General features: G+C 34.8%; 1 protein-coding gene across 1 annotated transcript in view; it reads left to right on the top strand.

Annotated features, from left to right (window-relative positions):
* The window catches only part of LOC148956039 (uncharacterized), a 77,388-nt gene extending 67,364 nt beyond the window's left edge, over positions 1–10,024 (top strand). The window contains exons 11-13 of the mRNA XM_089093708.1: positions 145–307; positions 5,060–5,119; positions 9,842–10,024. Coding sequence (XP_088949834.1) covers positions 145–307; positions 5,060–5,119; positions 9,842–9,898 — 280 coding nt within the window. The 3' untranslated portion in view covers positions 9,899–10,024. The remainder of the gene's footprint in view (positions 1–144; positions 308–5,059; positions 5,120–9,841) is intronic.
* Positions 10,025–16,406: the final 6,382 nt, after the last annotated feature.

Below are 16,406 nucleotides of genomic sequence, written 5' to 3'. Positions count from 1 at the left end.
AAGTGCCCCTACTATTTGTTTAAAGCAAGAGCAGGTTTGATGCCTAGGCTGTCCCATATACTTTCTTCTTTCCTCAGGTAGCTTATATGTAATAGCCCTAATATGCTGTTATATGTAATAGCCCTAATATGCTATTATTTGCAGGGGAGCATTAGATGTTTTTATGGAAATTTATCCTATTACCAGAGATCTACAAAATGCTAGGAAAAAATTCAAGAGATTGGAGCCCAAGGAACAGGAAGAAATTATTTCTATGTATCGCCAAGAACAGGATGATTACGAAAAAAGGATAAAACAGTTTTTTGCCGTGAGTTTTTTCATATTTTGTGTTTTTAGTTGTAATGACACATTTCTAGCATCTGTTTTCAGTTTGCTCCAGGAATTTTTTTTACTAAAACTCGTTAAAAAAAAAGAAAAAAATCTTTATATTTGATTGTAGTCTTGTATTTTTATGCAAATCTAATGAGAATAAGTAGTGTAACTTATAATAATTTTTATTAGTTTTTGGAGTTTCTTTTTTGGTCTGTTTATTTTATGTATTTTGTCATGTTTTCATAATATATATATATATATATATATATATATATATATATATATATATATATATATATATATATATATATATATATATATATATATATATATATATATATATATATATATTATAACAATATTTCATTGTTTTTTTTCTTTTATTTTTATTTCACTTCATTTATAATTTATAGTTGGTTTACTAATGAAACTTTTTGTGGGGTTAATTGCTTAATAAATCATTCATGGTTAATATCTAACTTTGATATATTGTAAAGATAGTTTAATAAAATAATTTAATTTTCTATAACCTTTTTCAATGACGGATCTCTTAAGTATTTTTACATATTTAAAAATTGTTATATCCCAATATATTATTTACCAGAATATAAATGATGTCTGTAAAAAAATTCGAATCAATTAAAATTCTATATATCAGTTTTTATAGTCCTACTGAGCATCTTATAAGTTAAAATAATGTTCGTATCCAGGCCATATGTTCAAGGCGTTCAAGGCCGTATCCAGGGGAGGGGGTAGAGGGTTTGACCCCCCTTCCCCGAAATTTTTTTCTGGCTTGTAAAAACGTGACAAAAAGGAATGTAAAAGAATTTTTATGCTTTTTTGGAAGTTTTTTTGTATCCCCCCTCACAAAAAATCTTTTTTAACCCCCACCCCATCCCCCAATAAAAATCCTGGATACGGCCATGTCTACATTAGAGCGTCAATACATTAGAATGTTACACACGTTCGAACGTTAGAACGTTGAAAAACATTCGCCTAGCCTTCAGTTCTCTGTTCAGACAGAAAAAATCACAACTGGCAGACCGTCGAGTGGTCTTGCCATCGCGATAAATAAAAAGTTCGCCGCTTCTTTGGTAATATAGGATAAGATATTTATTTTAAAAAATCGATATCACAAGCCCCGAAGGGCCGTGATACATTTTGAAGGGCCTTAAAAATTCAAATTTTGGAATCAAAATATCATATATAAAAAAAAAAACTGGCAAAGGATTCAGAAACCAAAACTTAAAAAAAAAACAAAAAAAAACAGAAAGACTAATCTGTCACTAACTAGGACATTTCACAGTTTTTCAACATTTAAACTGTGAAATGTCAATTAAAAGGATAAAAACTTTTCAAGCTAAACTAAAATTAATAAATACAAAAAGGACATTAAAAAAGTAGAGGGGGTAGAATAAGTGAACAGTATCCAAAATAATAAAGAGAGAAACTAGCGGAATATTTTGTTTATCTTTTCTGTAATAAAGTGGACAAAGGTTTTCTCGTATCTAGAGGTAAAGCAGCGAATGGGGACAAGATAGAAATTCAGAACCGGCCCGAAGTGTGTGGAATCTGGACGAGGAGTGGCGTTTGGGGAAAATCCTTTCCGTGCCAGGATTGGTAGATTTGAGAAAATCTTATATTGCTGTTGAGTTGGGATGTTTTATAACGGTGTGTTTTTCTATACCTGCTAATTATTGTAACCACGCTTCTAACCAAAATTTTGAGTCATTCGAAAACAAAGATCGAAGTGACAAAGATCGAAACTTCAGAGTCAAGTTGGCAGAAGTTGTTTTGTCATGCGTTGTGACCAACAAGAAACTGAAAGTTTCGTCACTGCAAATTGCACAATTTATTTTCCCTCATCACTTTCGTCTACTATATCTGTGCTATCTAAATCAGCGTCTTTCTTTTGTGTTTTTAACTCTTAATCGACTTTAAACCCCGATTTTATCCCGGTTGATCATCCATATCCTCAATCTGCCACTATTGCCACAACAAAAATATATTTGAAGAAATAAAAATCGAGAATGGGTTTTTTTAAGGATAACGAAAACACTAGACGAACAAATCGAATTTATCGATTTGTGGACAAAAAGAAGGGAGCTGGAGGGCGGCCACCTCCCTTCTTCAGGGCTCTCAGAAAAATTAGGAGAAAATGTAAAAGAAATATATTGATTAAAATTTCCCCCTACCCCCAAAAAAGGCCACCTGGGATAAAACCAAACAACGCGGAAAGAAAAAAAAAAAAAAAAAAAAAAAAAAAACCAGAGTTGGAAAAATTTAAAATCTAAAAAAACCCCAAAAAAACTGAAAAAGAACTGAAATGACAAATAAAATCAAAATTAGCAGAATTGGAAATTTTTTTAAGTTAATTCCAAAAGTGGAAAACTCTCATTCTATACGTTTGAATGACTGAATTTGTTATTCGCAAAGTAAATAAATAGTTACCTGGGGAAAACTACGTCACATGCCATCTAATTTTAATCATTACTTCTTGTGCGTGTGGAGCGTGTGTGCATTACTTGGAGCGTGTGTCATTTTTGAATGAGAAAATGATATAAGATTATCTTTGGGATGGAATAACTATCAGATTCTTGTTTGAGAAAACCATTATACAAATCAGTTATTCCTGTTTTTGTGTTGAATTTCCCCGTTGTTTGGTTTTAGTCGAAATTTATTTGTATTTTCATCTAATTTCTCTGATAGCACTGAAGAAGGGAGGCGGTTGCCCTCCCGGGATATTCGTCTTGTTCGTCCAGTATTTACATCGGCCTTAGAAAACCCCAATCTCAATCCTAAAATTTGTATTCGTTATGGGAGGTCACTGTGGTTTTCAAAATTATGTTGTTGTCTCAGATAATGCTACCATATAATACCCTCCAGGGAAGGCTATGGGAAAACAGTCGGATTTCATGACGGCTTAGGGTTGCACAGTGCAAAAATAACTTTCTGGCAATTTTGACCACCGTCGGATGCTGAAAAAGAATTTGTGTCTGTGCAGTAAACACTTTAAAAGCGTTCGACTTAACATAATATTCGCATGTTATTCATTCTCTATCGAGAACTTTCTTCGTCCCACTGCGGAATGTCTTGCACTATCTGAGCAGAAGAAAATTCATTTTCTTCCGCTTCAACAAAAGTCTGCTCCGGTTGTTACTTTGAACTCATAGCCGGTACATTTCTAGTAAAAATGTTTTTTTTGGCATTTCTTTAAAAATGGATCGGCTTTTGGACAGCTTCCGTAAGCACCGCGCAAGTGCTGTCAGCCACTTTCCGAATACTTTGAAGTTTAATTTATGTTTGTGTAAATAGTTGAGATGTTATCATTTTTTAAGTACTTAAGATGATGTAAGAGATGTAAGAGCATGTAAAGTTATGTAAACGAGGATACAGAGGAATTTTCTTTGGATGTAATGACAAACATGTGTACGCCCCTCTCTTTTTGCTAAAAACAGAAAATTTAAAAATCCTCCTAAATTTCTTTTCAAATATAAAACACTAATTTCTGGAAATTTTGGGTTCCAATTTAAAAGAGAGCCACCGAGGATGGTTCAAAGTTTTTCTGGCACAAAGCCAAAAGAAACAAAACAAAACCCTCAAAGCATTTTTTATTACGTGATTTCGTCAGTTAAACCATTTAAAGGCCCATTCATAATGAGATTTTACCAAGAGCTAGATAAGATTCTCCAATTGAGGTTCAGCCAATTAGAAAACTACTGAGATTTAGCTAGCACTAATTTGAGCCAATCAAATTTTTCATAGAATTTCCTAATTGGCTGAAAAATTCAATGAGAAATTCTGATTGACTCAAACTAGCGCTACTAACTGGAACTACCGGAACTAAGTTCCTGTATAAGTAAAATCCCATTGTGAACTGACCCTAATTAAAGATAAAATCCCATTGTGAACTGACCCGTTTTAAGATGACCCGTTTTAAGAGATGTAAGAGATAACGACGATGACACTTTTTGATGACAGTTGAAAAATGTGACATCTCATTCTATTTAACTTTTGACAATAACCGAAAAATCGATGATAGTAAATTGTCGATTTGCCCAAAACATGTATTTGCACCTGAGTCCTTGGGCTTTCTTAAATTATGCCTTGTATATTGACATCTTGGCACTATTTCCGTTTCATGGCGCTTCAGCTCAGAAGTGTAATGGGAGATGGGGTCCAATCATCCACTGCTTGCGCACACCCTTCCTGTTTGACTTCTCTCCAGATTTCCCCGGGTGCCCATTCGGATCTGAATCGACTCTGTCTGAGCTTACAGAGTCGATACTCTGGCCCTGAATCTCTCTTGTGCTTGGTGTGAATGTTTTCTCCGATGTATCCGTTTTATATATCTTTCTTTCTCTTCTTTTTTACATGGCCCACGTGGTTTACGAAAACATAAAATATGTAAATCAAATATAGTTATTATTTTATTGCTGTTTTTTTAAACAAAGTCAAAACAAAACAATGACATCAAAGCTTAGTATTCTTGTTTTGTTTTTGTTTTTTTCTTCTTTTCTTTTGCGAACAAGATGAAACTAAAAACGGTTTTTTCGTGATTTTTTGTATTTTTTTTTCTAATGTCATTCAGTCTGGCTGATAAAACAACTATACCAGAGAGGAATGTACCCCTTTCCTAATAAATATTCGTTTCTAATTCACATTTTGTAAGGTAATTTACCCTGAAGATGTCTTTATTAATAAAAGAGAATAAAAATAATTTCCTTTAATTTTCTTATTTGTTTAGGACCTGGACAAAGAGGAAAGAGCCTTTTTGAAACTTGCTGCTCCCGTAATAGCCGAAAAGGTTAGTGATCTGTGCATTTGTTTTCTACCAACACCATCTAGTGTTATATATATATATATATATATATATATATTTGTATAGTTAAAGATTACGTTAAGTAAAGATAATATGAAGTTAAGGATTCTTTTTTATTTAGTGTTTTACAGACAAATAAAAATACAGAACAACCAATAGACAAGCAAAACAACCTATAGCCTAGAAATACTTTCTGAATATATAATAATATATATATATATATATATATATATATATATATATATATATATATATATATATATATATATATATATATATATATATATATATATATATATATTTATATATATATATATATATGTATATACACATACATACATACAATGTCCAGGCTTAATTCCAGAAAGTCTTTTCTTAGAATGTATCTTATATATTTTTTAAATTAAATCCCATTCCTGCTAACAGAACCTCTTACAAATGTTCGATAAGCCTCGTTTTATTTGGTGTGAAACTCAGCATTTCTAGGCTATTAGTTGTTTTTCTTTTCTATTGGTTGTTTTGTATTTCTATTTTTCTGTAAAAACTAAATAAAATTGGCCTAATCCTTAACTTTAAGAATTTCCTTAACCTTTGCGGGCAATCAGAGATTGGACTATGTTCTTGGATTGAGCCCAAAGCTCTTGTTCAGAGGAGTCAGCGCGATGTTAGGTCTCTCTCCAAGAAATGGGCAATAGATTTAAAATTGAAATAAAAATTATGGTTGAATAATTATAATGATCCAAAAAATTTGTCACAAAATTAACCTGAAATCTAAACGGAAGCAGAACAAGTCTCAACTAGAGCGCTGTGATGTAGGCAAATTTGAATGGAAGAATTTAAAAATGCTTCATGTGGATTTTGGCTTTTTCGTTTTACTTAAGTATGGAAAGACAATATTAGGTGGAATTAGTTGGTCTTGGCTCTAGGCCGTATCCAGATTTTTTTTTGGAGGTTGGGGGGGGGGGTATTTTTGTTCAGTGTGGAGGAAGGTACAAAACGCATCAAACATTTGTTTATATGCATTAGGAGTTGGATCAAACTTTGGGGTAGTTCAAACCCTGCGATCCCCCTCCCCCAGGATACGGCCTTGCTTGCCCCTAATTACTAAACTTTTACCAGTCACAATAGAGCAATATTTTGGCCACACCCTGTGCATATTTAGTATAGACGCTACGGGTCATCTGTGTTCTACGTAATTAAGAATATATATAGAAATAAATAGATCAGGGACGTACGCAGGGGGGAGGCCTCCGGGCCCGGCCCCCCCCGAAATCTCATGATTTTTTTCATTTTCCCATAATTTTCTTATTTTTCTCACAGAATAATGGATTTGAAGGATTTGGCCCCCCCCCCTAAACAAATTCCTGCGTACGTGCCTGAAATAGACTATGTTTTGAATTATACTGTCGTTTATATTGTGGCATCCTCTAGAAAAAAAACTTACTGCGATTCAGTGAGAATGGTAAATAGATCATCTTGGTGAATAGATCTCAGTTATGATTTACTCTAAAGAAAATCATTGTGTTTATTTCTTTTTTTTAATTGTAACCCTCCCCCCTCCCCTCAAAAAGAAAAACAGTTTTTGAAAGTTACTCCTCAGCATAGTTGCCAGGTTTTCGGCAGAACGTATAGCCCAAACCGACGCAATCACTAGCCCAGAAATAGCGAACGCTATTATAACCTTATTATGGCTGTATTGTATTGCTATTATGGATAAAACGAGAAAAAAAATACATTCGGCATATCTAATAACTTACACATAAGAGTAGGTCAGAAGCAAAATAAGAGCTCTGTGAACGACTAAAAATTACCGCCCCTCCACGTATGCTGTCGTAAAAGTGACTAGTGTTTTTACTGAATTAAAAAAATATATAAAAGCAAAAAGGTGAATTATCCTTTACGCCCTCAGTTTATTGCAAGCATACCTTATTTTAGCTTGCACCAGCTATCGGCTACGAAAATAGAAATTCCAGAAACAGATCAAGGCAAACAACATCCCCAAGGAATTTTTTAGAACCCTACTACAGTGCTAAATCTGGATTCACTAGCTTTTAAAGAATTTGGAAAATTGTGCTCAGTGCAACTTTTTGTAATTAATTGCAATTACTTAATGAGCAAGTGCAGTTATTATTATTTACTGAATACCGTTTGGACAGCAAAACTAAATTGACACTAGTAATTTCAAATTTTTTAGAAATGGTTAAGTCTAGTGGCCTAGCTTTCCCCCTCTATGCGCCTATATCCTTCATATTGTACCAACAATTATAATTAAAAAAAAAAAATAGAAATTAAAAATCTTGCAGCTCCATAGCACCTATTTAAGAGGTTCTAACACAAGACTTTTAATTTATCTTAACATGTAAATACTTCAAGAATTTTCTATCAAACAATTCGTGGTGACGAGCTGTAAGTAAGGAGCTACCCGGGACAATAGTAACCGAAACTCTAAAAAACGGAATTTTGATACTAATAGATATATGAAAAGAATCAAATTTTTATGTTGGTTTACAATCTATAACTTTTATTAAGTTTAATCTTATCCATCAGAGGTTAAAAGCCTGGAAGGGTTGTCTTATTTTCGAAAAAGGGGCAAACACCCCCTAAAATTTGAAGAATCTTAATGAAAATCCCACCATCAGATTTAGTGTATTAGAGAACCCTACCATAGATGTTTCAAGCTCCTATCTGCAAAAATGTGGAATTTGTATTTTTTGCCAGAAGAAAGATCATGGGTGCTTGTTCATTTGATTTTTTTTTTTTCGGGGGTGATCGTATCGACCCAGTAGTCCTAGAATAATGGAAAGGAGCTCATTCGAACGGAAATAAAAATATCTAGTGTCCTTTTTAGGTGATAAAAAAAAGTTGGAGGGCAACAAGGCCCCCTCCCGCGCCCCTTTTTTCTCAAAATCCTCTGATCAAAGTTTTTAGATAGCCATTTTGTTCAGCAGAGTTTAAAGGCGTAATAACTATGCCTTTTGAGATAGCATGACCCCCCCCCCCCCAAAGCCCCTGGGGAAAGGTCTTTAAGTTACAGTATTTGTCCATTATTTACGTATAGTATTTGTTATGTATGCATACATTTTTCGGGGGGGGGGGTTTCTGCTGGTGGGATTTTCTACGGGGATAACTTTTTATGGGGAGGGAAGTTTCCTGGGGGAGAATATTTCGGGGGAAATTTTACCCTGGGGGAAATTGCCAGAATTCCTATACGAAATTCGTCTTATGTCTTGCTTTTTCTTTGCCGACTCAATTTTAAGCGTTGATATGTTAAAGGTAATTCCCCGGGGTAAATTTTCCCAGGATTGAATTGTCTAGAGAATATATCCGTGGAGAGAACGTATTTTTCTATGGAGGTGTAGCCAGATTTCCTGGCATTATTTATAAGACGATTAGAAATTAAATATATAAAAAAACAAGTTTTATCAACTGAAAGTAATGGGCAGCATTGAAACTTAAAACAAATAGAAATTATTATGTATATGAAGGGGTTGTTCTTCTCCAACACCTCGCTCTTTACGCTAAAATTTGAATTCTGTCTCAATTCTTTTAGGTTTCAATAAGCACTATTGAGCAAAATTCTATATCCTTATTTGGACGGTAAACGGTCTACATACTTTTGTTTTCAAGTAATGGTGATGAAGATACGGGGTGGAATACCTACAAATGACAAATGAGAAGGGGGCACCCACAGCCTAAGACAAATTCTAATTATATTTTGGTCCAAGACTCCAAAGAAGGTAAATGACCAAACACATATAACAAACAGTTGTTTTTTTTTTAGTTTCAAGTGAATTCAATTTCTAGCCCAAAAGCAGCGAGATTTGAAATATTGTAGCCCAAAAACCCGCCTCGCGGGTTTTTAGTCACTTGTCCATGAAGCTGAAAATTTAATAGCCCAATTGGCGGGAAATAGCCCAACCAGGCAACACAGCTCCTTTGAGTGTACAGAAACACTTAAAAAACTCATCGAAATTAGTTTATTTGCATTTTTGTTGCGTCTTTAGGAGTCGGACAAATATTTCAGGGGGGGTCACACTTGGACCTCCCCCTCCCTGGATACGGGCTTGATACTTAGATAGATAAATTTATTCAACCACAAATTTAAACAATTAAGCAAATACATTATGGCGTATAAAAAATACGCCAGGTCTCTTGTTGGCATCCAAAGTTTAATTAATTGATCCTATCATAAAAGTATAAAAATATCTGCTCTTGGGGGAAACTTGCCTGTCCTATTCCTATAGGATCACGTCATAGTTCATAGGTTATCTATTCTCATGTATCAGGTTATCTCTGGCAGTTACTGACACTACTACTTATATAAACTAGATATATAAAACCAAGGTTGTATCCAGGATTTTTTTTTCGGGGGGGGGGGGGTACAAAAGTTGTTTTTTGGGGGGAGGGGCTTGGAAAATCATCCATTTTCTCTTTTATTAATTTTCTCTTTAATAATTGATTTGTATTGTACTGTTACTGACTTTTTATCAAAAATGTCCCTTAAGATCTCTTGCATAAGCTATGTGTCGAAACTCGCTGCTTCACGGGTTTTCTTGAAAGTCTCCATCATATTCCGAACGCAACTAATCACTATTCATGGTGTGGCCTTACAAATTAATCATGTACTCAGAAAACCCCAGAGGACGTTTCTTCCAAATGGTAGATTGGTATGCCGATTTTTGTTATTATTATTTATCTTTCTTTTAGATGGAAGCAATTGCGATTGAACACAGTGTTGAAGGTCAGAGCGAAGACGAAGATTGAGCTTAAGTAGTTTTACTAATTGAAACTGAAGACACCATTTAACTTTCATCTGTATATATTTTGGAGTTTTCGAGTTGAATATTTTAAGATCTCTTTCAATTTAATAAATTGAGTTTTATAATTTTATGTATTTTAGTACCATTTTATGCAAGCTGGAAGTAAATTCTCGACAGTCTCTACAGAATAGACAGTCAGTTGCTCTTTATTTTAAACAATTTTATTTACAGCTATTGGTTTTTATTTCACATAACATAAAAACAAAATCCTCAAATGTTAACCAAGTTCAAGTTCTTTATTAATCAATAAAAAAAGTGTTTTCACAAAACTGTCAAAATTAATAGCCAATGGTGAGAATAACTCGTGTTTGGGTGTATACGCTCAACAATAAATAAATAATACTATCTCCAGATATTGGAATAAAAAGATTGCTCTTCAACTCTATGCTATCCGCACCAGCTATCTGCTACAAAAATAGAAATTCCAGAAACAGATCAAGGCAAACAACATCCCCAGGGACATTGTTTAGGGCCCCACTACAGCGCTAAAGAATTTGGAAAATTGTGCTCAATGCAACTTTTTGTAATTAATTGCAATTACTTAATGAGTAAGTAATGAGTAATTGCAATTACTGAGTCATGGCCTCTTCAACTCTCCGTATGGTAACAAAAAATAAAACTCCCAATAAATTCAAAATAACTAAATAAAAAATAAATTGAATAAAATGAGGAGCATCCAAACCAGAAATTAAATTAGTAGTTACTAATTAACTGATTCTTTAATGTTATTTTATTGTAAACAAAAGATTTATTAAAATGTATAAATCTATGAATTTGTTATAATTATATATGATTCTACACGGTGGTGAAAAACAGTACCTTTCAGATTTTTAAAAGCCTGACGAACCATACAACTGCCATGGGCCAAATATGCATGCAAAACCGGATTATCATCCTGAAAAATTTTATTGTACGAATAAAAATAATCGAACATGTTTAATGATATAAAGAACAGATTGGAAAGAAGGGAAAAGATCCAGTGGAAGGATATTTAAAATGTGGTACATACTTTTCGTTGACGATTTACCAGGGTAAGAATTTGGGCTAGGGAGGCAATTTTTCAATATACACAGAGCTTTATTTTGTTGCCTCTGAAGGAGAAGAACATAAGCTTTAAAAGTATTAAAAAAAAAAATGGGACAGTAATTTATATATGAAAGTACTAGAGAATGCTAAAGGGATTTCAGGGCTAAAAACGGTAGAACAAATTTCAAAGGATTCATCATTCCAATATTTCTCGACAGTTTCATTCGAAGATAAATTGCGTGCCCTTTAAATGATAAGTTTGAATCCAACATTATTCCGAGATATTTAATATTATCGACTCTTTCAATTTCTAGGGGTAGGCCCTGAATATTAATCGTCATAATTTCCGGTGCTCTTCTCCTAGTACGAGAGAAGACGATGAATTTTGTCTTAGCACAATTTATTTCTCGAAAACCATCTTTCTCTCTCTCTCTGTGCCTATGTGTCTGTGCGGGTGTTTGCTTCTCTCAGTGTTTGTCTTTGTGTGTCTGACTCGGTGTGTTTGTATCTGTTTTTTTCTCCCTCTCTCTCTCTCTCTCTCTCTCCTATTCAATGCTGATTCCAACCTGAGCGTCAAATATTTAGAGTCGGGGCTGCTGATATTGCGTGCCGTGTCATCGGCGAATAATATATTAAGGACAATGTCTTTGACGCTGTTACTGATATCATTCACACCAACGAGAAATAGCAGTGACCAAAAAATAGAGCCTTCGGGCATTCCAACTTACTGAGATTGAAATATTGATGGGGAAGAAGTATCGCCCCTGTCGACATACTGGTTTCGACTTTTTAGGTATGGCATCACCAAGTCGTTAAAGGGGCCTCTTATACCACATTTATCAAGTTTAGTTTACAATATTTTATGAGAAATTGTATTAATATTATTCTCCATGACCACACTGCCTTTTCTATGACGAAATCAACAAGAATTCCAAATTGGGATAGGTCCTTTTATTAGACAGTGAAACGAAAATGTAAAACGAAGACTTCAAATATTTCGATGACACAGTCGGTCATCATCATCAGTCGAGTTACTAACTTATCAAAATTAAAACAAATTGTTTTTATACTAAACAAAATAATCACTTCCGGGTCAAAGCAAGTTACCGGTCCATTGACTTAAAAAGTTCACTAACTGTTCTTGAATTTTTTAATGCTGCTTTGAATAAAGGTGGTGCAAGTTTCTTCGAAATTGCAGGTCAAAGCAGGTTACCGGTCCATTGACTTAGAAAGTTCACTAACTGTTCTTGAATCTTGTAATACTGCGTTGAATATTCCTCCAATTAAAAATATTCCTTTATTCAAAGCAGTATTAAAAAATTCAAGAACAGCTAGTGAACTTTTTAAGTCACTGGACCGGTAACTTGCTTTGACCCGGAAGGTTACAAGAGAAGGTTACAATCAATGGACCGGTAACTTGCTTTGAGGTTACAAGAGTAAGAAAAATGGAGCAATTTGTATAATGGGTCATGTCGGTTCCAGCAGCTGACATGGTTTCCTCGCTGATTTCTGCGAAGTGTGCATGGAAGATCATGAGTCCTATGCTTTCCTAAGCACATTTATTGTATCCCATGTCTTCTTGGGATACCCTTCTGCGACGACAAATGCTTCAGCGAAGGATTGTCTTTTTGCTGATCTTGATTTTTTTTTAAGATAATTTTTGTTTCTGCGAAATTCAGCTAAATTAACTTTAGATGGATACATTAAGTATGTATTATATTACAGATTCTTATTTTTATTGATAGCAATCAAGGAGATATCCAAGGTTTAATTGGCTTCATATTACACCTTCTTGATATCTGGCGTAGACGGAAAGCGTCATCGAAACTATGTTTCAACTGGTCCACAAAAAATTAAGCAGCAAAATCCGGATCCGAAAACTTTAAACAAGAAGTAAAATTACTGGAAGAAGGTAATACTTTAAGTCTACTTAATGAATTATTACTTGTCACACTTATTTTTCTTTTAATAGGCCGAGTAAATTCTGGAATCAAGTGGAGGTCAATTCACAAGACTCAAAAGGTCCGACAAATTTTCAATAACCACATCACTAGACTTTAGTGCCATATTCGTAAACAAATATTAATAAAGGAAGAATAATCTTTCGTTAATCTTGTTGGGACTCCACAAGCTGACAAGAGACCACCAGACAGGCAAACTGATAATAAATCAGGCCCCATCAGAAGAGATTCTGGGAAAATTACCATTCGAATTATTAGAATCATATACATCAATATTAAAATCCCCCATGATAACAATTTCAGGGTACTTTTCGAAGCAATAATCATAATAATCATCAAGAAATTCCAAGAATTTCGAAGCAGATGAACTTAGATGCCGGTAAAATACGCAACACAATATTTTCATACCTTTCACATCTATAGTAACCGTCAAAAACTATAACACCATTTCAGTATACTGTATAGATGATCAAATTCATTCACTATATCTGACTGAATTGTCGATTTAATAAAAAACTAACCCCTCCCTGTTTTTATTTATCCGATTTTTATGAAAAAAAGTATGATCCTTTTCTTTAATGAATGTCTTTAGTCAAATCATTCAAAAATGTTTCATAAGAGGCAGAGACATCTATATCATGACAAGAAATAAACAGGAGCATTCGATCAAAAATATTTAGTAGCCCGCAACAGCCCGCAAATAGCCCGCAACAGTTCACAAATGTCATTCTAAAACCAGCGCCTTAATTCAAAATTTGAGTGGGGAGTATATATTTACTTTTAGGTATAGAATGGACCATCATATCAAAAACATCATCATCTTTGCATCAAATATTTTCCCTAGATCCAAGGGGAGCTCCTCGTATTTATGAAGTATATAATACATTATTTTGACCCTGGGTATATTTATTGACAAAAAGAGATTTTCAACCATAAGGAGAGTCCAAGGAGACACAATTGTAACCAGAAATTCATCTGAAAGAAACAAACAAAAACCAGAACTTTATAACATGAAAACCTTATATAAGAAATATCAGGAATAGTGCAGCACAAAGAAATAAAAAAAAAAAATATAATAACTAGGCCTATTGATAACAAAAAAAAAGTAAGAAAAAACCTCAGGGGAACACTTACCATGACATTTCGCGAACGGGCATCCGAAAATAAAATAATCATAATCCCCACCTAATCATAAAATGTCAACTGACTGAACAACCAAATCCACTAAACTCCAAATAAACAAAATGTCCTACGGCTGTACAGCTAAAGGCCATACGGCTCCAATGTTTTACTATTTATTTATTATTATTATTTTTTCCCAGAGGCACTTTATATGGAAGGGGTCATCGTAGAAACTTCAAAGGGGGCTCATTGATTGGAAATCGAGAGTTCTAGTGCCCTTTTTAATATTCGAAAATTATTGGAGGGCAACTAACCCCCCCCCCCCCACGCCCTTCATTCCCCCAAACACGTCCAATCAAAATTTCGAGATAGTCATTTTGTTAAGCGTAGATGATTTCCAGTTAGAAAATGTATTTTTGAGGAGAACATTCCCCCAAAACCCTCAAGGCAAGGGTTTTAAGTTATGGCCTGGGGGCATATAAGGTTTTTTATAGAAGGTGTTGTCGTAGAAACTTCAAAAAAGGCTCATTTGATTAAAAATTCAAAGGGCTAGTGCCCTTTTTAATAGTCGAAAGTGATTGGAGGGCAACTAGGCCCCCCTGCCCATCATTCCCCCAAACACATCCAATCAAAATTTTGAGATAGTCATTTTGCTCAACGAAGTTAATTTCCAGATACAAAATATATATTTGAGGAAGAAACTCCCCCACAACCCTTAGGGCAAGGGTTTTAAGTTATGCCCTGGGGGCTTATAAGGTTTTTAAAGAAGGCGTTGTCGTAGAAAATTCAAAAAAGGCTCATTCGATTGGAAATTCAGAGGGCTAGTGCCCATTTTAATAGTCGAAAGTGATTGAAGGGTAACTGGCCCCCCACGCCCATCATTCCCCCAACACATCCAATCAAAATTTTGAGATAGCCATTTTATTAAACGTAGTTTTAAGTTCTGGAAATTAGGTCTTGGAGGATGAAAACTGCCCCACAACCCTCAGGGCGAGGGTTGTAAGTTATGCCCCGGGGGCATATAAGGTTTTGTACAGACAAAGTTGTCGTAGAAACTTCAGAAAGGGCTCATTCGATTGGAAATTTAAATGGCTAGTTCCCTTTTTAATAGTCGAAATCGATTTTAAGGCAACTGACACCCCTTCTACGCCAACTATTTCCCCAAACACGTCCAATCAAAATTTTGATATAGCCATTTTGTTCAACGTAGTTGAAAGTTCTGGAAATTATATGTTTGAGCAGGACACTCCCCCCACAGTCTTCAGGGGCAAGGGTTATAAGTTATGCCCTGAGGGCATATATGGTTCTTGTGGAAGGAATGCTAGTATAAACTTCAGAGAGGGCTCATTTGATTGGAAATTGAAAGTTCTAGTTCACTTTTTAAGTGTCAAGATATTGGAGGGTAAGCAGCCCCACCCCCAAATCCTTTGCTTCCAAATGCATCTAATAAAAATTTTAAAATAGCTATTTTGTTAAAAATATTTCAAAGATCATATAGCAAAAATTACGGTGTCGACACAACCCACCAGGGCCCAGGGGAAGGCATTGTAAGTTATGCCCTGGGGGCATATATGGGTCTTATGGAAGGGATGCTCTTATTAACTTCAAAGAGGGATAATTGATTGGAAATTAAAAGCTCTAGTTCACTTTTCAAGAGTGAAAAGAGATTGGAGGGCACCTAGCCCCCCTCCACGCGCTTTTTTTCCTCAAACCCATCCGATAAGACCTTTGAGATAGCTTTTTTAAAATAGTTTAAAGACCATATAAAGAAAACTCAGGCGTCAACACAGCCCCCAGGGCCCGAGGGTTGGTGTTATAAGTTATGCTTTGGGGGAACAAATGTTTCTTATTGAAGGGATACTCGTAAAAAAATTCAGAGATGGCTCGTTTAATGGAAAATTTAAAGTTCTAGTTCAGTTTTTTAGAGTAAAAACAGATTGGAGGGCAACTAGCCCCCCCCCCCACACCCCTTTTCCCAAATGCATCCCATAAAAATTTTGAGATAACCATTAAGTTAAAAATTGCTCAAAAGTCAGATAACAAAAACTCAGGTGTTGTCACAACCCCCAAGAGCCCGAAGGCAGGCGTTGTAAGTTATGCCCTGGGGCATATATTGTTCGTATGAAAGGGATGCTCGTATATACTTCAGAGAGGGATCATTTGATTGGATATTGAAAGTACGAGCTCACTTTTTAATTGTCAAAAGAGATCAAAGGGTAGATAGCCCCCCCCCCCCCACCACGCCTTCTTTTTCAAAACACATCTGATGAAAATTTGAGATAGACGTTTTGTTAAAAATAGTTCAAAAGTCGGATAATAAAAAATCTGGTGTCAATAAAACCC

The sequence above is a fragment of the Artemia sp. Qi Xiang Cuo genome, chromosome 1 (genome assembly GCF_049724085.1).
Source record: "Artemia sp. Qi Xiang Cuo chromosome 1, ASM4972408v1, whole genome shotgun sequence".
In the NCBI taxonomy this organism is placed as follows: domain Eukaryota; kingdom Metazoa; phylum Arthropoda; class Branchiopoda; order Anostraca; family Artemiidae; genus Artemia; species Artemia sp. Qi Xiang Cuo.
This window is presented reverse-complemented; position numbering and strand designations above follow the sequence as displayed.